Source organism: Nelusetta ayraudi, unplaced genomic scaffold (genome assembly GCF_046127955.1).
Source record: "Nelusetta ayraudi isolate G7.1 ecotype Tasmania unplaced genomic scaffold, CSIRO-AGI_Nayr_v1 ptg000039l, whole genome shotgun sequence".
NCBI lineage: Eukaryota > Metazoa > Chordata > Actinopteri > Tetraodontiformes > Monacanthidae > Nelusetta > Nelusetta ayraudi.
This window is the reverse complement of record NW_027466089.1, coordinates 1925244-1952034: the sequence shown is the minus strand read 5'-3', so window position 1 is coordinate 1952034 and position 26791 is coordinate 1925244. Positions and strand designations below refer to the sequence as shown.

Here is a 26791-nt window from a genome sequence, read left to right as displayed (position 1 = left end):
ATTTTAAATGCAAATGTTATAAAGTGGGAGTAGTCATAATGTATAAACATTTATCTTTATGGGAATGGGATGTTTCTAAGATAAACGTAATTGATTTGCAGTTAGCTTAGTTTGGGTCATTAAAATAAACATAACATGTAGGGAGCTAAGGCAATGTTTTGATGGGATGTTCCATGTCGTTTACTGATAAAAATAAATAAATACTAATAATAATAATAATAATAATAATAATAAATAAAAAAAATAAAAAAATAAAAAAAAATAAAAAAAATCCTCACATGTCATTGGAGGCCTAATTATAATTCCAAATGTCCTTTTCACGATCATCACGAAAAGAAAACCCGTAACTCTGGCCTACATACACCACAGCGAGACTACAATGAGGTCATGCGTTGTAATCTACTGTGTAATCTGAACTTTCATCGGGACAAAGAAAAAATAAACCTGAATTGCAACATTGCAGCGGAGGCAGGGTGGAGCGGAGTGATATGTGCATGCGCACAGACCTCGAGAACCGTGTTCACACGTCACATGGTGTTCCCTAGCTTGTTTATAACTCATCCGCCAAGGTTTTCAATATCGGCAAAGTCCACGGACGAAAAAAAAAAAAGAAGACGAAAGACGAAGACATAGGTTGATGCCATTAAACTGCGCACCGACACCTCCAGCCAATTGCATTCGCGGATGATGGCACACGCCCTGCCACATCGGTGGCCCCTCCCCTCGCAGCACCAGCCGACCAATAAATGCAGCATTGTGAGCCTCGCTCGCTCTTCTCAATCAGTCACTTCTGTGTCTGGAGGCTGCTGAAGCGTTCCCACCTCTGTTTGCCGTTGCTGTTTGACTAAAAAAAAAAAAACCTTGCCAAGTAAGCATTTCGTATTTATTTTTTTTCTCAATTTTCAATTTTTTACCTCTTTGCACGTTGCTTTCATTTGTGGTAGTGTCTCGCATTATTGACGAATGATGTAATGAAGTGCAGCATTGACAGGAACGTTGCAGTCGTACGTCTGACCAAAGTTGCCAACTTTGTTGAGCTTTTTATCACCTACATTTTGCATGCCTGAGGGTTTGTTTGTTTTTTGCATCACGGCGTAATGCAGTTTTACTTTGAAAGGGCGATTTGTGAACAAACGACACGTGTTGCACCGCTAGAGGGCTTCTTTAAACTTGTGTACGAGTTAAATGCCTGAGCCACATCTGCTGTTTTGTTGCACCAGAAAGAAAGAAGAAATACGCATTAGCCAAACTTGTGTGAGATGCGAACGTGTGTTGCTTATTCGGAAGCAGGACTTATCTCTATGCGGAGCAAAGTTCAACCTCACAGGTCAAATATTTACCGAGGTGGCGCAAGAGAGGCAGGGAGTCGAGTTGATTTCTGTTAAGGAAGGGGGAAAAACGTTGAAATCTTCCTCATACCTGCTTTAGTCTCTTTTGTAAGCCAACTTGTTTCTCTCCTTTCAGGATGACTCATCAGTTCCCATCACTGTCTCCTGAGCAGAAGAAGGAGCTCTCTGACATCGCTCAGAGGATCGTGGCTCCAGGAAAGGGGATCCTGGCTGCAGATGAATCCACAGGTTGAGCCTCCAATTCTCCCTCAAGTGGCCCGAGGCGGGAGGCGAGCCCTGAGACGGGGGCATCTTTGATAATTCGGGTTGCTCCTCTTTTCGCAAGGCACCATGGGAAAGCGTCTGCAGAAGATCAATGTGGAGAACACCGAGGAGAACCGCCGCTACTTCCGCGACATCCTCTTCTCCTCCGACTCGTCCATGTCCACGAGCGTGGGCGGCATCATCTTCTTCCACGAGACGCTCTACCAGAAGTCAGACAGTGGCAAGCTCTTCCCACAGGTCATCAAGGAGAAGGGCATCGTCGTCGGCATCAAGGTGAGCGGCTGGATAACGGAGATAGGCCGCTGCGATGAATCGTCATGCATATCTTTGTTATAGCATTGTTTGTGTCTGTCTCTCCTTGGTCTAGGTGGACAAAGGCACGGCAGGTCTGAATGGAACAGACGGAGAGACCACCACACAGGGTGAGGAACGCGTCCAAAGGCCCAGAAATGCCTCGCGACTGAGAAGCTCAGGTCAACGGTCACCTTATCTCTTGCCCACCGTCTCCCCGCAGGTCTTGACGGGCTCTCGGAGCGTTGCGCCCAGTACAAGAAGGACGGCTGCGACTTCGCCAAGTGGAGGTCCGTCCTGAAGATCTCGGACGGCTGCCCGTCGGCTCTTGCCATTGCAGAGAACGCCAACGTGCTCGCTAGATACGCCAGCATCTGCCAACAGGTAAACGTGGCAGCCAGAGTGATCGAAATTTTCCTCACGAGGCGGAAGCTAATCCTGCGTTCTTCACCAGAACGGCTTGGTGCCCATTGTGGAGCCAGAGATCCTCCCCGACGGAGACCACGACCTGCTGCGTTGCCAATACATCACCGAGAAGGTTGGTTCCGAACCACCAAAGAACGTTTGCTCGGTTTCCTGTTGAACTTAAATGGATGCGATAAACCTTTCCGTGTATTTTTAGGTTCTTGCTGCTGTGTACAAGGCTCTGTCTGACCACCATGTGTACCTGGAGGGTACCCTGCTGAAGCCCAACATGGTGACAGCTGGACACTCCTGCACCAAGAAGTACACACCTCAGGAGGTTGCCATGGCTACAGTGACGGCCCTGAGGCGCACCGTCCCCGCTGCTGTGCCCGGTCAGTGTCAGCTTCACTGCTGAAGGGAAACAGTTAAAGGGGGGGGGAAAGACTAAAACTTGACCTCCTCTTTCTGTCTTTCAGGCATCTGCTTCCTGTCTGGAGGCCAGAGTGAGGAGGAGGCCTCCGTCAACCTGAACGCCATCAACCAGGTGGCTCTCCACCGCCCGTGGAAGCTGACCTTCTCTTATGGTCGTGCACTCCAGGCCTCTGCTCTCGCAACTTGGCAGGGCAAAGTAGCCAACAGGGCAGCTACACAGGAAGTCTTCTGCCAAAGGGCAAAGGTGAGAATCAATGGGACCAGAGTCTGCAACCGCCCCATCGTCGTCCAATAATATTCATTCACGCTTTTCCGCTGGGGGAGGCGTCCCGCGTGGCTCATCTCGCATTACTAGACTTGGCACAGATTTGTAAATGATTAATAAAGGGGTTTGCGTAGTCAGTGTTGGGTAACTCGGCTGATCATTAACACTGATTTGACTTTGCCTTCACTCTCTTCCCTCCTCCTCTCAGATCAATGGCCTGGCATCCAAAGGAGAGTACAAGCCCAGCGGCTCAGCCAACCAGGCCTCCCAGCAGTCCCTCCACACTGTCAACTACGTCTACTAAAAACTGTGAACCTTGAAAAAAACAAAAAAACCAAACAAACGAAACTCATGTGGACCAAATACCTCTTCCAAATGCTACCACCACCAGGGGGCAACCTCCACTATGTGGTTGAACTATTTTTTTTGACGCTCTGTAAAATGACTTGCAATAAAAATTAGAAATAATGGTTTCTTTATTTTTAGTGGTCTACAATGCACGAGTTAGATCATAAATATTCCCTGAGGGGACTAAAATGTGGCTTCTGACAAACAAAACAAGTATTTGTAATTTAAAATGTTGATCTTTCAAAGATTGTAGTGTAGAGCAGATTTTATTTTTTAAATGATTTTTATTTAATGAGGTCATAGGCATACACTTAAAAGAATCATCAAAACCTGTTTTCTCAGACTGTACAGCTTGAAGTGAATTTATTTTTGACACTGTAATCTTGCATGGCCAAAGTGCTCAGATTTCAACTCGGGAATCTTGACATTCTTTAGGACATATCAGGCATACTAGGTGAACTTTTGCAATATAACGAGTAAATTAGCAAACGTGAATTCGGGTACAAAACAAGATGAGATTGGAGGGAAGCAGGCTCAGATCACATAGATTTTACAATAAAACACATGATTTAATGGATAAATACAATATCGGCCATAGTAGACAATGATCACTTTGATGCTTTGAAGATAGAATCAGAATTGCACAACTGGCACGAACCTAGCAGATGCTGACAACAGCAATAATAGACTGTATGCTCACATGCCTCGTTTATTGCTCCACTGCCCCCATGAGGTGGCAGGATGTAGACACCACATACATTGTGTTTGCGACGCATAATCATGGCTTAAAGTGACTCTTCTTTTGTTTTGTCACGCTGAGGATGAAGAGAGACGTTAGTTTTAGGATGATGGTTTCTGAGGCCTTAGTTTGAAGCGATGACACTCTGTACTGTCTGGACTTGCTGGACGATGAACTGAAGGAGACATGGGCACAGGTTAGAAAAAAAGAGGACACGGCGGGAACAAAGGGACAGACACATTTTGATTTTGGAGTGTTTAGGGTTTCCAATTGGGATTAAAACACCAGAGTATTGGAAAAATAAGATAATGATCATCAGTTAGTGGCAGCTATCTTGGTAGGATTCACTGAAAACATAGTCCGAGAAGTAAAGCGTGATTTACCTGAGTTCTGGTGGACTTCAGACCCAAACGTGCTACAGTACTTAAGAAGATGAGGATTCCGAACACACACACAGCCCAGGTGATCATGACTGATTCAAATGCAGTAAGCATTAACTGAGGAAAGGGAAACCAAATTAAGTTTATTTCATATTACTGAATGAAAAGGGGAATTATGGCCTATCTGTTTGAAACTCACCCCTCTCACACTTGCATCAGCGTAGTAGTAAAAACCATAGTATCTTAGACGAGAAAGGATGCTCAGTCTTATAGAAAAAGAGATGATAATGCCAAGCATAGCCACTATATACATGGCAAAACACGCAGTCACCTGAAGAACACAAGGGCGAAGCAAGAAGATTCATTGAGTTTCTGTCACAAAACACTCAGAGTGACTGAATAACACCGACTCGCTCTATTCAGAGCGAGTCAAAGCGTGGCATGATGGTGCACCCACCATCTTCTTGGATGTATGTCTCTCAGTGTAGATAGACAGGATTCCACAGATGATGAACTAGGAGAAAAGGTGCAAGAATGATCACAGCAACATGTCAGTTTTCCAAGCATGGCAATGTTTCATTTTGCTGTGCGAAAAAAAACAAAAAACCTCCGGTTAAAAGGTTCCAGCTTCCCAAGATGCCTACTGGTTTTAAATTAATTTTTCCATTACAAACACGTCATTTGCGTTTAAATGTTTTAAGATTCCACATTACCTCGTTAAAGTTTTCAAGCAATCACATGTAGCAAGTTAAAACGTGTGTGTTTTGGCAGCTGGCTGTTGCCATAGTGCTAAGTAAGCTGCTTTCTAGAGATACAGAGGCTTCTTGGGAAACATATTTGAGCTTGGCTCAGCCACCAAAGCTTGGGAAAATAAGCCTGAAAAAGGGGTAGAATATGAAACCTTTAATTGTGCCCCAAATAAACCATAATCCCTACTAACAAACAACCTCAAAAATCATGCAGGACTGCAGCACAGAATCAGGAAAAGGTTAAAACGTTAATTCATGATTGGCAACCACTATCGAGGAGCAAAATGTTGCTTACCAGAAGACCCTGCCAGTAGGGAACGTGGGCTACTGCAGATGTGAGGCGGTCCCCTTTTAACAGAAATCCCATCATGAACTCTGCACAGCCAAGAAGCAAAATAACAATCTAGAAAAGGAGACAAGGGTAAAGATAAATTTAAAGGCCCTCATTGTACTTAACCTGTGGCTTCTCAACACTCAACCCAAGTCCAAAGTTTCAGCATTACCCCAAGACTTTTGGGTTCTCCTTTGACGAAGCGGTGCACAGGTTTGCTGGACATCTGCAGCTTCTGGTCGACCTCCTGAGTTCCACTGGTTGTTGCATCAGACTGAGAGACCTCCATTGTGCCTAACTTTTATGCTGCAATAAAACACGAAAACAACAGGAAGTGAATCCCAATTTATGAAAGTACTTGAAAACAGCAGGCCGTATACAGATTACTAAAACACAACTGGCGCAACAAAGACTGCCTCATTTAGGATTACAAATGATGCTCTTAACAACATTCTAACATGTTTAAGTACTAAGTTACCCACCTTGTTGTGATTGTAATGCTAACGGGAAAGGAAATTTTTGGGTGAGAAAAGGAAGTTGAGAAATCGGAGAGTTCTGTTTTTTCCCCTCAACTGAGTGGGAGGAGCTGAACACAACAAGATGTGAAAGGTTATATGGAAACTCTTCCCAGTAGCCTACTAATGTAATAAAATAATACACTAGTCTTTAAAATAAATGTTACATATGATGTAGGTGCAAAATCAAAAGACGGATATGTTATAAATATATAGCAATTTATTAATATAAAAAAGAAAGACACTCGGGAGAAAAAATGTTAGAATATATTTACAAATGTGTGATTCAGATGATGCATTTACTCTTGTTTTTGTGTTGAATTGTCAGGCAAAACAAAAGGTTAAAATCTAACTGCGCAAATGGCATTTAAAATCATCCCAATCCATCTGCTTCACAAACTCCACTATCAGCTGGAAATCTACGTTAATCATTTGCAGCTGTATAACAGCCATCACGTATAAGGGAAACGCAGACATCATTGTGTGCAATTGCCTCTTGCATAATAGTTCCACATATTTGACAAACATAAAAATGAGGATGTTCCAGGCGCTTGCACAAGATTATAAAATACGCCAACTGCTTGTTCTCGCCGACACAGGGAAAAGTCCTGGTAACTCGTCCCTGATGTGTCTTCGTGCCCTGCTGACATGGATGTAACGCCCATGAGTTGCTGTCAGCCTGCACCTGAGATGCTTCATTTCAGTGACACAAATTATGCTATGAAGACAGTAGGTGGCGCTCAAAGAGATGTGTTGCTTTTCTTCTGATCTCGTCTTCGGCGTTGTACTGAAAAGCTTCCAAGAGTGAAAGTCCACCGAGCTTCACAAACTCTTCAGCCACCTGTAAAAAAAAAAAAAAAGAAAAAAAAGAAAAGGAGCCACCCTGTTAACAGCCACAAAAAAACCAACATTTGATTCCTGCAGAGTAGCACTGTAGGTTGAAAGGTATTATATACACACTTGTGTGTGTTTCAACTGCAACTTGGCCTACTAATGTAATAATATGCAAGGATTAAACAAATGAAAAATGTCTCTTTTTCACTTGTTCTGTATACAGTTATATATAAAACAGTTTACCTGTGGACCAGAGTCTAGTAGCATGTAAAGGACATCCAGACTCAGGGTCACCATCTCTTGATTGGCCATTTTCAATGTGGCACAGAGTGCGGGCAGCAGTCCCAGATCAAGCAAACGGACACAGAAGTCTTTCTTCTTGTGAGCAGTATTTGCCAGAACCCTCAGGACCTTATGGGACCGTGGACATGTAAAACACCAGTTGAGGCAACGCATCAGCACATGCCAGGCTAAAAAAACAACAACAAAAAAACCTAAAAAGCCTTGATGCTCACTGTGGTGTTGATGCCTTGAGAGAACGGGAGGAGCTGGATGAGTCCGGGCACCATGTTCAGAGTCAGCAGAGCAGAGCAGAAGGTGGTGGAACAAGCTGGAGTCCAGACAAGCAAAACACACTGAATTAAAATTGATTAAGGGACACATTTCTGATAAATATGTTGGATGTAATTCTGCTGATTAAAATAGATAAGCTTTTTTAAAATGTGAATGTGATAAAACCACACCAAACCCAATAGATACATTTTTACATCAAAACATGGGTCCCTATTTTGTTTGCATATGAAGACTGAAAACCTGTGAGGTTGTTGAGCACCCAGGCACTCTCTCTGGCCAACGCCGGCCGCGTCTGCAGGTAGGCCTGAAGAATCGCACACAGAGCAGCCACGATATGGACGTCGCCCACCTGAGCGCTCAGGTTTCCCACTGGACAGGATGTCGAGAGGTTTCCCACACACCTCAGCAGAGGACAGATGAGCTACAGAGGAGGACAACAGTGACCCCAGGTGTTAGAACTAGTCTGCTTGCATTATATGCCATGAGTACAGAAAAAAAGCAATCAGTTTGTGAGTTTCTTCCTTTATTTTGAAGAGAAAGTGATTTATATATTTAGCTTCATGATTTTCATCATCCACACAGTAAAAAAATGTTATCAGATATATTGTGAAAAGACCACACTATTCAAAACTTACTAATCTTTCTGAGAATGCTGCAATGTTGTCTCATTATAAAACTTTGACACGGATCAAAACAGCATTCAATAGCTGTATTCCTCATTTTTCTTTGAACAATCCATTACAAACAAATAAAAAAAACAAGGGCTATAAAATGTTGTGTTGCATTACCAGCTCCAGCCCTTCCTCTTCATTTCCTGCTGCCACAACCCCACCTAGTGACACCAACAGAGTAGTGCACCTCAGCAGTGCATCGAGAGTCAACAGCACTGTGTGGTCCTGTGTGCTTTAGGTGGAGATCAAGGTAGAAGCAACATGATTCACACGCTCCGGTTAACTGGCTGCTTTCACATAGTGTTGCACTTCGGCTCTCACCTGCATGAGAGGTAGTGCAGACACCATGCGCATTCTATTGCAGGTGCCAGGCCAAACTGTGGGTCAGGAGTCAGAACCGATAACAAATGTGAGGGCAAACTGGAAGCCAGGACCCCCCTGCGGACAAAGGGTCAGCTGACTGTAATTTTCAATGCAGGAAGCCTCATAAGAGAACTGATCTCTTATTATTGAATGTCTGTGGAAATGTCGGGGGAAAAAAAGACAGTACTAACGGGATGATTTTTTCTGCTGCATCTTCAGCCTGGAGAAGCTGGGAGAGGGTGAACGCAGCAGCTTCCACCACTGCGAGGTTATGCCTCTGGTTCTGAAGGTGCACACAAGAACAATGTCCAAAGAATCACAACACATGGAGGTGAAATGAGAAAGATTTCTAATAAATTTGCAAATGTACACATACACTAGCAGTCAAAAGTTTGGACACACCTGTTTCTTCTTTATCTTTACTACTTTCTACTTTGTAGATACATACTGAAGACATCAAGTATATGACCAAGATATGTGGATTAATGTGGCACAGGAAAAAAAATACCTAAATATGTTATGTTATATATATTTTATATGGTGGCTATTCTATATCATCTAAAATATAAAACTTGTTTGACTTGTTTCACACTTTTTTGTTAATACATAGTCCATATGTGTTCATTCACAGTTTTGATGCCTGAGTGACAATCTATTATGTAAAATGAAAGAAAAACTATTAAATCAGATCTATGTGGCCAAACCTTTGACTGGTAGAGTAGTTTCTTTTAGTACCTCAATGCAGCTGGCCAAAGCTGGAATGATTCCCTGCGCCAGGAGTTTTTCTTTGACAACATCATCTGTGCATAAATTGCCCAGAGTATAGAGACACAGTTCCTGTGCAAGCACACATACAAAACAAGTTGCATGAGTGAAAAAAAGGAGAAAATGTCAATATTTAGTGCCAAAACTGAGATTTGTCTGCGACACGGTGCAGGTACGCGCCAGGCACTCACAGTGAACCTGATGCTCTGACCAGACAGATAGGTGAGCAGGTAGGGAGTGGAGGGCAGACAGGCTGGCGACACACTGCTGTGGGGAGAGTGAGACAGCTGGTGGAGGCACCGGGCAGCCTGCAGGCGGCACGCGGCACTGGAGCCGGTGAGCAGTCCCACCAGAAGATGCATACTGTTCTCCTGTCTGGAGCAAACACAAGGAGCACTCACAGTGTCAACACAGCGGTCGGAAAGCGGGGGAATAAGCAGGCAATAAGATCTATAGACTCATCTCATGCCTGGTAAACGTGAGCTGTGCCGAAGGGTCACGCAGGACTTTGCTCAGCGCCTTCAGGTGGGGTTCCCTCTCTGGCCCGCTGCGGAGAAGTTTGTGGAACAAATCCACCACATCCTGGAGGGGAGAGAACGTTCAGAGGGGAAGTTTGACATGATAAAAGAAATATTTACGTATATAAAATGTTGACGTGGCAGCATCCCACCTGTTCCCCTGTATCCATGGTGACCTCTGAGTGGTCCTCATCCTCACAAGGAAGGAGCCTCCTGCTCACCAGCTGTCTGTCCCTGCGCGCCTGTCTCAGCGCTGCAACACAAAACACAAGTCTCACATCCACTTCAGCACCAGTAGTTTCGAGAATAAGCGGTGGCGCTTCTCACTTTTGAGAGCAGTTAAAATGTACATGCAACGTTTGGCGACACATTCAACTATTGGTTAACACTTTCAAGAAAAAAAGAAAAGACGTCGACACATGAAAACAAACATGACGTCATGACCCAGATTTAAGCGCCTAGCTGGAGATGGTCTTGAGCAACAGTGACAACAACAAGATGTTTACGCCACCTGGGTGTTGCAGCTAGCTTGAACTATTCACCCAGTGGCACAAGCATGACACAGTTTCCTCTCCCGGGTTTAGTCTTACTTTCCCATTGAAGTTGCACGAACAAAAATGATGAACTAGTCACGTTTAAAACACGAGGAACAGGCGGTCTGGACATTAACACGCACCCTTTTCGTGATCTCGCCTCTTTGTCTTGAGCTCCTCCAGGCTGCCGCCCTGTCGACCCGCTTTGTGACGAACTTTATTTAACCTCCACATGTTTATTTCAAGTGGAACAGCGGTCTAAACATTAAAAAGACAAACAAACTATAAACTGTAAACGTTTGGACGAAGTAGTCGTCTTCTTCTATTGATTTCACGCCGCCGCTGTTGCTCAAACGGTGTATACCGCCACCTAAAGTACCGGAGGATATAAGTGCCAGCTACCTCATTCTTTCATTTAATTCCTCTATCTATCTATCTATCTATCTATCTATACGAAGAGCAACGAAATCAGGATTATAAAAAGAAAGTTATTAAAATTCAGGTGCGCACGTTAACAGTACCATCGCTGCATTTTGGGGTGTGTCAAAATCAGGAGAGGGTACATATTAACACTGTTACGTGTGATACATTTTCTTTTGTTCACAACCACAGAATAGAAAGAAACACAGCGGTTTACAAAAACTATGAAGTTTAATTCATAATAAAAGCAGAATGTATAATACATGTACAAATGTTCCCCCCCGTGGCATACAAAACAGTTTGTTAAAAAACATGCTCTAAGGAAACTTGAACTTGTCATGAATCATCCTGATCAAAAGCACATTATGAATAAATATGCTGTTTTTAAAATTAATAAAACATTTTTTTCCCTCACAAGAGTCAACTGAGTTAGACAAGGTGTTACAGAGTTGTTTTTTTCTGTTTAAACAATCAAAACCAATTACAATGACGAGATAAAAATAATAAACACAAATACAACATATAAAGTGTCCAGAAAACTAATAAGCATGGTGTTATTTTCCTTTACAGTTTGAAGTGAGGCTTTTAGCCAGTCAACCATCATCGGATGACTGACCAAAAAAAAAAGGACGTCTTGCCTTCGTCTTTTGTGCAGCAGTGAAGAATCAAATATCTTCAGGACTGGTTTTCTTCGAGGATTTCTTCTTCTGCAGAGGGAAACAAAGGAAGTGACTTTAGTCAAAGAGACATGAGGTGAAATCGAGAGAATATAAATGAATAGTGACATCACTCATACCTTTTTGTGAATAACACTCGGGGGTTGGAAGAAGACTTCTTGGTGAGACGCTTCTTCTGAATCTGGACCGGGGGTTTTAGGTGTTGCTGGGACGTCTGTTGATTTTAACTTGCTTTTCTCTGGTGGAGGGACGAGCGAAAGCAGTCAGGTCAGAAACTGTGACTCAAAGAAATAAGCAGACGGAAGGCAGTAGTAGGCAGGTGTTACTGATCTACTCACTTTTCTTCTTCTCCGTCTGCGGAGTCTCGGGGATTAGCTGAGGTAGCGGCGCTGAATCATTTTTCAAAGTGGATTCGCAACGATTATTGCTGTTGACGTCAGCAATTTCATTCTTGTCTTTATCTACTTGCTCAGGTGTTGTCTCATCGTGATCCGCTTTGTCCTTCTTTCGCTTTTTCTTCTTCAGAATCTGCTCTGAAGGATCCTGAAAATCACTTTTGTCTCTTTCCTTTTTTGTTTTCCGTTCTTTGTCAGCCAGGTTTGAATTTTCACTTGGAGTTTCGGCTGGGATTATTTCGTTCTCTTTCTCGGTCGCCTCAGAATTTTCCGCATCACTTTTACTCTTCTTCTTTTTCTTCTTCTTCTTAGCTGACATAATTTCCTCTGTACCGTCATTTGCTTTTTCAAATATTTGTTCTGAATTTACTTGGTCTTCCTCTTGTTCAATCTTCTCCTTTTTCTTCTTCTTGGCCTTTTTTTCTTTCTTTTGTTCTGGGACAACTGAGTCTGGAACCTCGTCATGATGAGGAATGACCGTCTGATCTTCCGTTACAACATCTTCTCTATACTCATTCTGTTTTCTTCCACCTTTGGCCTTTTTCGTCTCCTCAAGAGGTTTTTCACAAGACACCTGTCCAATTGTTTCACTCCCCTTTTTCATTTCCTCTTCTATGTCTTTGTTTTCATTTGCTTCCTTCTTCTTCTTTTTCTTCTTCTTGGGCGTCGCTCCCTCGGTCTGTTCTTCACTGAGTGTGACACCATTGCTGTTCTGTTCTGACAAGGACACTGTGGGCGCTGCAGGTTGGTCCTTTTCACTGTTGATGCTTTGCTGTGGTGTGGGGTCGGCTGGTGGAGTCATGGGTGCAGGCGTGGTTGTCCTGCTCTTCTTGGGCAAGGAATTCTTTGCCGGAGTATTTGTCGTGCTTTTCTTCTCCACTGTTTCGTTCTCTTCACCTGGAGGCAGGGATGCAAATAATCAATTCATTTATTAATCATTAGTTGATTGACCTTATTGATCGATTAACAATTAATTGATAAGCAGCGATTTTTCCTAAATTTCAAGATGAAAAATGTGTAAGGAACACACTATTTAACCCTTAAATAATATTGAGGGTCCAATATGACCCATTTTTACATTACAGAATAGTAAAAACACCCTAAACATTTATCCTCTGACTAGTTGACTTCTAATGGGTCACATTTTAACTCTTATTTTTTTTTTTAAAGAGTTGTTTAAAAGTAAGTTGTTGTAAGTATATTATGACCATCACATTATTTACAGGTGAATAATCAACAATTAATCGATAATCGGTTAATTGTTAACATCCCTACCTGGAGGCTTTGTCTCTTTACTTGCAGTAGGTTTCCTCACTCGTCTTCTCTTGTGTTGCGGGGCCGAGCTGTCCAGGGCGTTGATGACATCCATCTTGTCTACATCGGCGTCTGTGCACAAAGTGGGACACTGAAAACACTTGCCAAACAACACAACCGCACAACAACTTCACACATCACTGTTTACACAAAACTTCTGTTGGCTGTGGAGGTACTCCTGCACACAGAGACTCTCCTACCTGTCATGTCCAGGACCAGTTTCTTCCATTTCTCCACGTCCAAGCTGCTGTCAGAGTCTGAATCATTTCCCCCGCCAGCTGCAACCACATCTTTAATTTGGGTTTTAGATTTTTTGGCTTTGGAGACATTTGCTTCGTCTTTGCCAGCAGGTGTTTTCCTTTTCACTGGGCCAGGCTAAAGACGACAAAATCAAAGTACAACCAGCTGAGAGGGCATGTCAGATCTTCAAATTTAGAAAAAGAGAGGAAAAAAAAGAAAAGAAAAGAAGAAAGCCAAGCAAAATGAATTCCCACCTTCTTCTTTGCTGCCTCGGCTTTTGCTGCAGGTTTATCCTTCTTTTTTCCTGTCGTAGCTGCACACAGAAAGTGAACAGAATTGGTTGAAATGTGAGCAAGTGCACAAATAAAGTCTGACTTTCATTTAGTTAGCAGCTAAGTGCAGAGGAGCTCAGAACAGAAAGTGCTGCTTTACCTCCTGCTGATTCTGCAGAGCTCAGTTTGCTTTTGCCTTTTGTCTTGGGCAACTTAGCCTAAAAGAAGCAGCAGCAGCTTTTGTAATGGCACAATCGCAGGGGACAGGAGGACAGAGTGAAGGCAAATTGGGTTAATCAATAACAAATGTCTGTGTTACCTGTTTTTTGACAGCTGCTTTGACTTCATTTTTGCTTTCAGTTGAGTCTTTGCCAGATTTCTTCTGTTTCACTGCTTTGGGTGTCTGCAGATATGGAGGGAAAAAGTCTGTCAGTGCAACTTGATGATGGATGATTTTATTTGCATCTGCAGTAAAGACATGAGCCTCACCATAGATAGAGTGTTATTGACATGTCCTGGCATGTCAGTGGTTGCACTGGAATCATTTGCAACTGCAGTCACAGGGCTGACCAGGACAGCAGGCTTCTCTTTCCTTGGATGTGGCGTATAAAGGATCTTAACTGGGGTTGTAGGACACGACTTGAGTGGAGTCTGCAAGATGAAAAAGAAGTTCATGAGATGATGGAAAATGGTAAAGTGAGAAAATCCATGTCTACTAAGTCATCACATGTGAAACTCTAATCTCCATTTCACCTGTGGCAGCAGACTGTGGCTGAGCTCCTCGCTGTCTGAGCTGCCCTCATCCTCAGCTATTGTCTGATTGACGGTTTCTGATTTTGAATCTGCAGAAATTAATGATATAAAGAACATAAGACAACATAATTGTCTGGAGATGTGATAAGACAAGATTTCCATCAAAGATAAGAGATGAGAACTACCTCGCCATTACACTGCTGTGCATTTTTGGTAACGGAAAGAACTGTGAGTCAGACCTTTTACTGGAGTACGTCCTTTTTTCTTTAAACTGGAGGACTTTGCAGAGGGAGGCTGCTTTTTCCCTTTGGGGTCACTACCAGGAGAGACAATGTGTCATTGCAACTAACATGACTCAATCAATGAGAGAGACTTTGACAAAAAAAACTGTGAAATCTTTCTTACTTGAGCCAGGACCTGTAGATATCCAGGAGTGATGCAGACATGCTGCATTCACCCTGTGGGGGGAATAAATAAATAAATAAATAAATAAATAAATAAAAATCAATGACCAATGAATTGTTGGGCAATTTGGCAAGCGTTGCATAACAAAAACATGCTTTCTTTCATCATAATTCTCCATGTAAAAACACTTTACCATTTAACTGAAAATAAAGGAACCCCCTACTACGAGAGGCACACAAAAATACACTGCACTAGCCAATGAGAGAGACGGGGAGGGGTGTTCACTGACAACATTCCCAAACGATCCTCAACTCTCGAGGTGAGAACGAACTATATTTGTCCGCCCCAAGTCGCCGTGCAAGAGCAATAAATATGACAACAAAACTCAACTCAAACATATTTCAGAGTATGAAAAGTTCAAAACTGTAGGTGTGGTGACGCGTCGGCAACCCTGTGTGTGTGTGTGTGTGTGTGTGTGTGTGTGTGTGTGTGTGTGTGTGTGTGTGTGTGTGTGTGTGTGTGTGTGTGGACCTGGGGGTTGTGCCTCTGTAGCTCATTTGCAGCAGAGTGGAAGCCGGACTCCTTCAAATGGCGGTGGATAAGCTGCAGCAGTTCGGGGTGTGATGCGTTCACGGACATACTCCACGCAGGTCCTAGGCAGACAGATGTGGACACACACACGGACAGCGGCTCCAGATGTTTTCATGCTACAAATATCCCCACGTTGCGCATGGACAGCATGTTGGGTGAATCGAAACTCGCATGTGAACGTTGAGGTGAACTTTCAACTCAGGAAGTGATCCCGTTTGACCGCCGCAATGCATCATGGGAGCTGCAGTACTTTACCCGTAGAGAGGGTTTGAGACTGCAGAGGACTGAAATACAGCTGCAATTAACCACATTCCTATTTCCTATGTCTCCTATCTTTTTTGGAACAAATGTTCCAAAAATGGTGACACATTTTCATTACAAAAATATAAAAACCCAAGACCCCTAATTCAGCATCAATGTATAAAATATGTACAGACACTAAAAGGTGAAAAATTAAAGCACAGCACATGCAGCATTGATGATACCTAAAGGAGACATTGCAGTTTATTGCAAAGATCTTGAATTTAACTCCCTTTTCTTGACGCTTTTGACTGCCATACAAGCTGTTAATTTCAGATTTATGTTGGAATGAGATCATTGAACCACCAGGTAGGGGGATCAAATAAATTTTACATTTTCTTCACTGGAGTAAAAATTAAAGGAATGCCAAGCTGCCAGGCGTTGGATGTGAGAAACCTTGGGTCATATTTGAGGAGAGTATTGGGCAAGCGGAGGGTAAACAGCAGCTGAAAGATGCCCATTCATGAAGGAGAACCAGGAAAGGGAAGCAGTGTATTCCAAAGTCTGTGTCAGCCCTCTTGCTGAGCTGGATTTCACCATCACCTACAGGCCACACGTTTGGCAATGGGAGCTTCGAGGCTGACTCAGCTTTCATTCTCGAGATTATTCAATAGAAGGACCACCAAGGTCCAAATGGAAGGATAAGAGTTGATAAAATGTAATTTTATATGTAAGACCAAATTGAAAGGGCCGATTGTGCACAAACCAAAAGGTGTGTCTTAATCAGCGTCCCCGAGAAGGAGGTCAAGACCATGGCTGTAACTAGCTATGAGGTACCTGAGGTAAATACCTCGGTTACTATTTCCTGGGATTTTTTTAAAGTTAAAAAAAATATACATTTTACAAAATAAATTTAAATCAAGTTGATAGGAAGTCCACAAACTATATTAACCGTTACAGTTGACAATCAGGAGTTGTGTTTCTATATAAAAAAAAGAAATGAAAATAAAACAAAACGGCTTGTGTTTCTGCATATGAGGTCACGTAACTTAGGCCTTATTACACGTCACGCCCCCGCGCGGAACTCCCTGGCTTTTGTTTTGGTTTGGTGTGAAGAAGAATGAGAAACGAAAGGAAGAGAAAATTCCATGTGTGCTGAGACCTGAATTAGAGGTAAGGAAAGAATGCTTTACTTTAGAATACTTTAGCCAGTTTGCGCATCTGTCATGATAATAGTTTTGTTGAAACAAAAAAGAAAACACTATTTTGCAGCTGCTGCATGTACTTACCGAAGACAAATTTCAACTGGGGGTTCGGGGCGGCAATAAAGTTTTTCTCATCTCATAGTCATTTTATCTCATCTCATTAGCTAACGTTATTAGCTTGTGAGATGCAATGTTACTACACATTTTCTTTTATATCCACACGCTAAAAACAATCTCTGGTGCGGAGGTTTTTTCTTCTTTTTTCTTTTGACACTTTAGTTCAGGCTTAATTCCCCATCCCAAGCCGTGATTACTTGGCGATGTGAAAAGCCACTGGGCGTATTTATTTGCAGCCAGGTTCTGAAGAACTTACTTTGACTTTAAAATAATGTGTTTTTAATGTGTTTTATATATACAGTGTAAGCATTCAGGGTTTTAAAATCTGCCTACCTGCCAACTGCTTGATGCATGTTTGACAGCAATACATGTGGTCTTCTCGACATTTTATTGCAAGACTCTCAACCAGTTATTATTGTTAAGGATAACTTTAAAGAAACCCTAAATTGGCCAATGTGAAATTGTCCCAATAGTCACGTTTACAGTGGTAGAAAACATTGCTGGTCATTCTCAACGTTGTAACCGTAAAAGGTAGATTAGATTAAAGATTAGACGTCCTTTGTAAATAAGTATTTGTTCTCAAATGCTTACCTGGTTAAAATTGAGATGGAAAAAAAAAAAAGCAGTATTATTTTTCACATTTGCATGAACTGATCATAAGTTTGTCTGTTTGTACTTTTTATGTACTTTCAGTGAGGTGAACCCTCTGGAGACAGGATTCAGCAAGCCCTCCAAAATTCCAATAATGCATAACAATATATGAGAGGGCAAAATGATAATAATAATAATAATAATAATAATAATAAAGATACAGTCAACAACATTATGTGATTGTGTATTTGTGTAATTCTACACTCTAAAACACTATTCACTTTTTTATTCATAAATAAGTGCTCAAACTTTTTTGGTTTGTACCTCACTAGTTTCATAACCCTGGTTACGGCCATGGTCGAGACCCTTTAAAGGGAGCAAAGCAGTTGCTCACCTTTGATGAAACATTTCAGTAAAAATGGCTGAGATATTTGCACAAGCAACCCCTGTCAATGGCACCTTGTTTCGCAGGAAACATATCCGCTTTACATTCCATATGTGTAGCAGCTCACATCCGCACTCTACACACTGCCTGTAACTAAAGCCAGCTGGTTCTGGGGATGACTGGTGATCTTTAATGTGTCAAAACCAGACAAACAAACTAAGAAAACTAAATGATCACGTTGTACATTTTTTCATTGAATTGAACACAGATGAAAGTTGGGTGGAATATATTTTAACGGACACCATCAAACTTAGCACATGAGCAAACTAATATCTTACTTTGGATCCAAGGGTTTATTGTTATTCAGAGTTGTCCAATGACATGTTGTGAATACATACTCAACACTTGGGTTGCAGTTTTGAGTTTGCAGTTGTGGCACAGGGAAGTAAAGAAACACACATCCTGCGTGGTTCAGAAAGTTCAGAAACCACAAAGAGAGAAGTAATGTGTAGGTTCACTGTCATGGCGGCGGCATTAATTAGAAAGCGGCTAGTGTTCAGTAAAGGGGCGCGGCTGTATTCAGTAACAGCGCCTTTTCCTTTAGCCGAGGCCAACACGTGGTGAAGACTGACACAGAACAGCAACGGCGCTCACTCAGATACGACGTTATAAAGGATGTTTGTTAAACCTGAGCACTGGGTATAAACCACCCAATTCTCGATGTCCTCGCTCTTTTGCTCATTAGACGCGTCCTGTTGTTTGCAGAGAACGTGAGAGGTCAAACTGAGGTTTCCGTTCCCGCATAGACCTAAAGTTCAACACAACTGTGTCTGCAAGCTGAACGGACATTTTTCAGTCAAGCTGAGTGCGTGCGTGCTTGTTGTGTTTGAATCAGACTATTACTGGAAATGGACACCAGCATTTCTCAGAATGCTGCCAGATAAACATATTTTTAAATCCACAACCTATTTGAGCATTTTGCAGGGGGCAAAAATAGATAATGGCAAATAAATGACTCAAAATAAGCCACTGTAAACCAAAGTGCAGTGTTTATTCAACATTCAGCCTGCCTGTGGTGCATTGTCAGATAGCTATTTCTTCACATAGACACATATTTGTTAAACTGCTGCAATCATATGTATCTATCCATTTACTGCCACCACTTCTCTTTCACTCGAGAGGTCGTTGGGGGTGCTGGAGCCAATCCCAGCCGTCTTCCGACAAGTTGCCTGTTTATCGCAGGGCCACATAGAAAGACAAACAGCCATTCGCTCTCGCACTCACACCTACCATGCAGAGAAATATATAAATAATAAAACCGACTCACTGAGTCACTGATTTCACAGCATTTCTGTTTTGCCGTGGGATATTTGCACGAACCTCAGCTGTCCAAGCCTCTCCCTCTAGGAAAAATACACAAATAAACACGAGGGTGAAAAACTTCAGGTGCACTTCAATCATTTTTTCCCTCCTCCTCTTTTCTAACTTGACCTGTCTTAAACTCCAAAGCTCTTCGCCAAGAGGCCTTTGCCGTCACTGGCGGCCAAAAAAGCCGCCTTTGACCGCAGCTTCATACCTTATACAGAACGCTTGGATTTTCCTTTGATGTCTTGCGCAAAGCCCTCTGCATCAGTATCAATATTTGCAAGGCACATTTATTTTTCTATTTTTTTACCTTCCAAACTTCTGACATGGAAAGATCTCATTTTACTGTGTAGTGCAACACTGAGATGTATTAAAGTCAAAATTGAAATGATTATTATTAATAGATGTAAAACTCTCTGCTTTGGCTTGTTTACTCTTCATGCAAGTCATGAGCTGTGGGCGAGTTAATAACATAATGCACACCCACACCTCAGTACAATGTCTGTGGCCTAGTAAACTTTGCTAAAATGTTTTGTGTAAGGAAACAATGTAGGTGAGGCCAAAGATTTGAGCCTACACTGAGGTCAAGGGAAGTATTATTGTGCTGTGAAAATTTTAAGGGACCTGCAATGGCAGGTCAAAATCCATCATGAGGACTTGATTTTTCTGCTGCCTTCAAAGATTCAGAAGTCCCTTTTTTTTTTTTTTTTAAATATTTATCCTCTCACCGATTGTGAATTTGATGCATGGCAGAAAGTGCAGAACAAGATGCTAATGAGCAAAACATCGACACAGAGCTGTGGCTGAAACTGTGCAGTCCTCCCGAAAAGTCATGGATGATTTGTAAAGTGGCTCTTTGACACTCGGTCAGAGACGTTATCGGACTCTGGAAAGTCTCCTCAGGTCGACGGACCTCATAAAACAGCTGGAATAATAAGACAGTGTTTGAGTTCTGGTTCTTGAGTTCGAGTGTTTGGGCGACGGATCGGAAGAACAGTGTCTGTGATTGTGCCTCCAGGGCTCCGTAGGGGCCCCTAAACTCAAATCTCCCCCCCACACAGTGCTTTTCTGAGTGAGGGTCTTTCTGTAGGCAGTCTGTCACCCGCTAAACCAAGTGAGACGGGAATTATTATTTTTTCTGGTGCTCCAGTAAGTTGTAGATGCTTCGGGGTTCCTTTAAGTCTGAGTTGTATTTTTTCCGTTATAATGTCACTAACAAAAACACCAACGGCTTAGGTATATTAAATATACCACAACGTATCGTTAATGTATACTGCCTATTAACACCTGGGCTGCAGTTGAAACATGACTGTGTCTGGTTGTACTTGGCTCGCCTGGCGGAGGCAAAATGGGCGGTCTTAATGGGACCGCTAGGGAAAGCGAAATGTTTGTGAAAGCGCCTGAAGCAGTTTGGAGGCTCAGCAGAGGACCGAGGTTGAGATTTTCTCTGGCGCGCTTTTGAGACTGCGAGTTCATGGTTAAACTTCTCAGAGTTGATGATTTCGAAAACGTCTTTAACATCGTACCCTAGCGCACAATGAGCTGGAGGCGGCTCTGAGAAGGCTTCATACTTTGGCTGATATAGGGCGGAATTAGGAAGACATGGCAACGACAGCTCTCACTGGATTCTCCATGATGAGCTTGCTCAGCCTCGGGTACCTGACCTGGGACCTGATGAGTCCAAATCAGGTGGAAAATGAGGGAGTGGAAAACTTTGCCGGCGGGGCTCCTGCTTCACAGCCCCCGCACATCATTTTCATTATGACGGACGATCAGGGATTCAACGACATTGGCTATCACAGCTCTGACATCAGAACACCCGTGCTGGACAAACTGGCTGCAGATGGAGTGAAGTTGGAGAACTATTACATCCAGCCCATCTGCACCCCGTCCCGAAGTCAACTCATCACCGGAAGGTAACATTTGTCCTTTGTTCTTCTTAGGAATTTGTTTTTGCCATATGGAGGACTGTAGGAGAAATAACTTTATTTTATTGCAAAGTTGTATTTGTGGACTAAAGCGAGTGATGAATGTAAAAAAAATTAAAAAAAACAGAGGCAAAATAAAACAGACAATTTTATTGTGTCATTTGGTTCTCATTGTTTGATAGAGGCTTTCCGGGTCTTCCGAGGCCAAGTCCTGTTGACTTGTGTTCACTTTAATCATGTATGTCAGTCACACTTGATGCAGAAAAAAAGAGAAATCTACATTTTCCCATTTCGTATATCTTGTCTCATCCTCCTTTCTGACTAACCCGTTGCTTCATTTTACCATGGCTCCTAATAGTTTCACTCATTGACCCTGTAGGTATCAAATTCACACCGGCCTGCAGCACTCTATCATTCGGCCCCGGCAACCCAACTGCCTACCCTTCGACCAGATCACCCTTCCCCAGAGGTTGCAGGAGCTTGGCTACTCCACACACATGGTTGGCAAGTGGCATCTGGGCTTTTACAAGAAGGAGTGCTTGCCCACTCGGCGTGGCTTCGACACCTACTTTGGCTCCTTGACGGGCAGCGTTGACTACTACACCTACGACTCCTGCGACGGCCCTGGCCTTTGTGGATTTGACCTCCATGAGGGCGAGTCAGTCGCATGGGGACAAAGGGGAAAATACTCCACCCACCTCTACACACAGAGGGTCCGAAAAATCCTGGCATCCCACGACCCTCAGTCACAGCCGCTGTTCATTTTTCTCTCCTTCCAGGCCGTTCATACCCCACTGCAGTCTCCTCGCGAATACATATACCCATACAGCCACCTGGAAAACGTGGCACGCAGGAAATATGCCGCAATGGTCGCGGCTGTGGATGAGGCGGTGCGTAATGTAACGTATGCCCTTCGTAAGTACAGTTACTACCAGAACAGCGTCATCATTTTCTCGACCGATAACGGTGGCCAGCCCTTGTCTGGCGGCAACAACTGGCCACTGCGGGGACGCAAAGGCACCTACTGGGAAGGCGGCGTCCGGGGACTGGGGTTTGTCCACAGCCCTCTGTTGAGAAAAAAACGAAGGGTGAGTAAAGCACTGGTGCATATCACCGACTGGTACCCTACTCTTGTGCGATTAGCTGGAGGCAATGAGTCACTGCTGGATGGCCTAGACGGGTATGATGTCTGGCAGGCCATAAGTGAGGGCAAAGAGTCGCCAAGGTTGGAGATCCTCCACAACATTGACCCTCTCTACAACCACGCACGCAGCGGCTCCTTGCAGCAAGGCTTCGGGATCTGGAACACAGCTGTGCAGGCCTCCATTCGTGCTGGGGACTGGAAACTCCTAACAGGAGACCCTGGCTATGGAGATTGGATACCTCCGCAGGTGCTCCCAGGGTTCCCCAACAGTTGGTGGAGCCTGGAGCGCCACACTCGACCCCGCAAGTCTGTGTGGCTTTTTAACATCACCGGAGACCCCTATGAACGTTTGGACCTGTCAGAGCAGAGGCCAGATGTGGTTAAACAGCTGCTGGCAAGACTTGTTTACTACAACCGCACTGCCGTGCCAGTAAGGTACCCATCAGAGGACCTGAGGGCTGATCCACACCTGAATGGAGGTGCTTGGGTGCCCTGGGTAGGGGATGACGAGGAAGACAACTGGGGAAGTTTCCATCAGAAAAAGAACAAGGACTGGAAGAAGAAACTTAAACTGTCAAAAAGCAGGTCATTTTTCCGGAGACTCAACACCAGGATTATGTCCAACAGGATATAGAAAGGCGGTGAAGAGAGAGGACACAGCGAAGGACTATGTTAATCTGAAACATAAAACATTCAAAGGTGGCTTATATTTGCTGCAGGGACATTTTTAGTCTTGTTAGATTAACTGATTCATGAAAAACAAATATATTCATTGTTGACTTTGTACTTTAAATAAAAGTATATTTGTCTACACTGGGTTAACTGTGTTGCAATACAGGTATATCTGTAGGTTTATTTTTTACTGGTTGAAAACAAATGGAGGAAAACTGTCTTACACAATGGGGAGGGAGACAGAGCCATACAGAAGTGAGTGAATACATGAAGCGAAAAACAAGCTGGAATGCTGGTTATACTGGTTAGTTACTGAAAATAAAGTTTCACTGCTTGGCTCAGGGTTTAATCAGCGAAAATGAGAAGCATCATTGCTGAAAACTGGGAAGTCAACTACAGGTTATTTTATTTGCATAAAGCACAAAATTATTTCACCCAAGAGATTTTGCAATGCAAAAACCAATGATGAGAAACAAATACCAGGCAAATACTTATTCCATAATTATTGACTCAATATTTTAGTTGATCAGAGAGATTTTGACAATGTCAGTCAGCTGGGTCCCTTAGAATTAAAATCAAATTTTGTTTCGCCCCTGAGCATTTTCACCTGTTCAGTCTGTCAATGATTTCGACAGAGGATCAACGGTTTCTTCACTTTGAGTCACTGCACAACAGATTGTTTTCAGGAAGAAGTGAAAAAAACCCATTTCCTGACTATGACCTAACTGCCATTTTTGGCTTTCAGTAGGTGTCATCTTTACCCAGAAAGAACTATGTCGGTTCATCAGATGGGATTTGACCCGTGACAGTTTTTTGTGTATGCTTTTTAAAGGTTCAAGATCATTAATATTTGTAAGTCTTGAGGAGCATGGAGCAGATTGTTCTTCTACTTGTAATGCTGGCTGGAGCAACACAAGGTAAATAAATAAATGAATTCAAAAACATTTTAATACTGTTAATTGAGGAGAAGTATTTATTTTTTTCTCTTTACAATGCTTTTGTTCTTCAGCGTTCTTTCCGGCTGCTGAGACCCAGTGTGTTGTCAGCAGCAACAGCAGCAACAGCACATGCAAAGCTACCCTGGGAGGAACTGTGTATATCCAAGTGATGAATAATGCCAGCAGCCATCAGGTGAAATTCAAGAAACAGCTGCAGCGGACTGAATCCATGAGTGTGTTCACTCTGAAGAAAGACAAAGTGGTGATACAGGAGGTTTACAAGAGCAGGGTGGAGGTTTTCATTGGCAATGGGACGATGAAGATCATGCACATACAGAGGAATGATTCTGGTCAATACAGCATAGAAATCTTCTGCCCAAATGGACTCCATTTAAAGAACATTCTACTCACACTGGATGTTCAAGGCAAGTATTTATCATTTATACCAAAACTTATTAAGAGTAATAGAAGTATAGTACAAACAAAGTACATTAATTCTTTTTATTGTTTTTTTTTTTTTTTTTAAATCTTTCTTTATATTCAATAATTTAAAATAGACATTACAGCTGAAAATCTACTGCAGATTAATCTTGCAGGGCATAGCAACAACATACAAACATCTTACAAACCATTTTGTCATATTTTGGTCAATCTATAGACTCCATTGTGGTTCTGCCTACAACTACAGCAGAACATTCACAGCAAGTGTTGCTGTCATATTTTGTTTTCCATATACATGAGCAATGGTTGACGACCCTCGACCGGCTTTTTGGGTAGTTCCTCAGATGAAAGGACAAAGCAGAGCGACAAACCAAACTCAAGCTCAGCTTCAATTTCAAATGAACATCCCTGAACTTTGCAAACCCAACCGCCAAACCACAAACCTTGTGTTATTGTGTGCTTTCATAACGTTGTTTGCGTCAACCTTATGAAAAGCCTGTCAGTGATAACACGATAAGCCGTTTGCTGGCTCCATGTGAATGTTTAGAACTGAAAAACAAACTCTAACATGACTAAGTAATTACAGCTTTGCTCATGGAATAACTTGTATCACGAAAAGTAATCATTGCACCTGGTCCAAAGTGAATACTGATACATGTAATTGTACCTGCTGACAAAATGATTCCAACTTCATGGGCAGCGGTGTTTATGGTTAATAAATTTGTGCCTAAATTATTGTTGTCTATTCCCCAGATCCTCCGAACCATAACTCAGACATTATCTTGGCCTCATCAGCATGTGGCGTTCTGCTGATAGTGGTGATATTGGTGATAGTGGCGCTAATATCCCACTGTGTCTGTCGCAAAACGAAGCGCACAAAGTCAGGTAAACAGACTGAGGAAGTCTACTTTCATCATCCAGCATTCTCAACAACATACAAAAAGTCAAGCTGCTTGGTTTTGCAGTTTGGATTATTTACTTTAAGGATCTGTTTGGTCTCTAACAGTATTAAAATGCATTGTTTGATTAACAGGGCAGCCAAACGGAAAAGCTGGGGACTCTGAGCAACAGCAGTCAGAATCTCTCTGAAAACACGAAACATCTATCTATCTATCTATCTATCTATCTATCTATCTATCTATCTATCTATCTATCTATCTATCTATCTATCTCAGTTGATGGATCATCATTGTTAATTGTAAAGACGTTTTAGAAAAAAAGCCTAGACTTTTGGATTGAGTCACACCCGCCAAATTCTGTTTGGATGCTCAGCAGAATGCTGAGTATGTACAGTACGTTGTGTTATGGCGACACCTGCAGGCTGCGTTCTTTTCAAGTTCTTGAGAAGAAGCACTAGTTTATTACTGTCGAGCTCAGCTTAGCTTTGTTGTGCAGAGACAAGTTTTTAAAACATTACTTTTACTGAAATATTCCAACAATATTTCCTTCCTGTGTACATAATAATTCTGGGCACTTTGAAAGATGTCATGTTGCAAGAAACTATAAAAAATGGCTCATTTTTATGACATCCATATGTTACCACTGCATGTACCTGGAATATCGATGTGCATCATTTTGCGCTGGGTGTTATATGGTGAAGGTGATCAATGAATATAAAAAGAGTTATCAGTTGTGTTTATGGCCCATCATATATGTTGATAACTAACAAGCTTATAAGTACTGACAGCCCTGCTTCAGCTGTGAGCTCTTTGAACTTTCTTTGAAGTGGAAATGTTTTCCCCATAACAAACTTCCATTGTAAAAAATTCTACTGAGATGTTCTACAATGCTTTTAAGCTACATACAGTAAAAACAGATTTGGTCATTGCAAAGTCACATTCTGGAATGAGAATATTATGACAAAAGGGCCATTCTAAAAAACACAGTGATGAATGAAATAAAAGCTGATTTTACACCATTTGCTGCATTCGTTGAAAGTGCTTGATGACGGTGCAGATGCTCAAGGTCTGAACGCGGAGGAGACATGACGGCTGTGGGCTTATTGTTGTTGATGCTACTTGGACTCTGTCATGGTAGGTTGCTGTGCTACTTGACGGCCAATTGTGTGACATTTTAGGCAATCAAAAACATTAAAACGTTTTTTTGTTCAAAAAAAAAAAAAAATGTATTGTGAGGTTTGTATCTGTGCTTGTTGTGCAGGTGTGGAAACATCTTGTGATGGCCGACAGAATAACACCAAGTGTCATGGAGCTTTGGGAGGATCTGTTGTCTTCCACCTGTTAAACGACACAACGCCGTTCATTTTCATGTGGTGGAAAGATTCAGAGAAAGTATTGGAGCGGCATCGGGGTAGTTATGTGGTGAATAAGTTTAAAGGTAGATCTGAAATCAGTGGCAGTGCAATAACGATAA

The 26791-nt window shown here is 42.5% G+C and overlaps 4 protein-coding genes across 4 annotated transcripts; 2 read left to right on the top strand and 2 right to left on the bottom strand.

The window, feature by feature from the left end:
- The first annotated feature begins 1422 nt into the window (after positions 1 to 1422).
- Positions 1423 to 3474, top strand: aldob (aldolase b, fructose-bisphosphate). Its single transcript, XM_076033002.1, has 8 exons — positions 1423 to 1577; positions 1675 to 1886; positions 1981 to 2035; positions 2128 to 2288; positions 2359 to 2442; positions 2527 to 2701; positions 2786 to 2985; positions 3215 to 3474. Exons 1-8 carry the CDS (start codon positions 1466 to 1468, stop codon positions 3308 to 3310), a joined length of 1095 nt encoding a protein of 364 aa, XP_075889117.1. The 5' UTR covers positions 1423 to 1465; the 3' UTR covers positions 3311 to 3474.
- Positions 3475 to 6326: 2852 nt separating this feature from the next.
- Positions 6327 to 10640, bottom strand: tmco6 (transmembrane and coiled-coil domains 6). The gene is made up of 12 exons (XM_076033001.1): positions 10469 to 10640; positions 9945 to 10045; positions 9744 to 9856; positions 9466 to 9649; positions 9245 to 9346; positions 8701 to 8792; positions 8468 to 8584; positions 8264 to 8378; positions 7716 to 7896; positions 7418 to 7512; positions 7146 to 7313; positions 6327 to 6909 (listed from the first exon to the last, which is right to left on the bottom strand). The coding sequence occupies exons 1-12, from the start codon at positions 10557 to 10559 to the stop codon at positions 6787 to 6789; spliced, it is 1482 nt and encodes a 493-aa protein (XP_075889116.1). The 5' UTR covers positions 10560 to 10640; the 3' UTR covers positions 6327 to 6786.
- A 316-nt stretch (positions 10641 to 10956) lies between these two features.
- On the bottom strand, positions 10957 to 15606 carry LOC142892739 (uncharacterized). Its single transcript, XM_076033000.1, has 13 exons — positions 15333 to 15606; positions 14802 to 14854; positions 14636 to 14712; positions 14397 to 14485; positions 14133 to 14294; positions 13963 to 14046; positions 13804 to 13861; positions 13626 to 13684; positions 13332 to 13506; positions 13093 to 13203; positions 11761 to 12714; positions 11542 to 11660; positions 10957 to 11452 (listed from the first exon to the last, which is right to left on the bottom strand). Exons 1-13 carry the CDS (start codon positions 15438 to 15440, stop codon positions 11411 to 11413), a joined length of 2091 nt encoding a protein of 696 aa, XP_075889115.1. The 5' UTR covers positions 15441 to 15606; the 3' UTR covers positions 10957 to 11410.
- A 4674-nt stretch (positions 15607 to 20280) lies between these two features.
- Positions 20281 to 23221, top strand: LOC142892736 (arylsulfatase I-like). The gene is made up of 2 exons (XM_076032998.1): positions 20281 to 21211; positions 21603 to 23221. The coding sequence occupies exons 1-2, from the start codon at positions 20898 to 20900 to the stop codon at positions 22999 to 23001; spliced, it is 1713 nt and encodes a 570-aa protein (XP_075889113.1). The 5' UTR covers positions 20281 to 20897; the 3' UTR covers positions 23002 to 23221.
- Positions 23222 to 26791: the final 3570 nt, after the last annotated feature.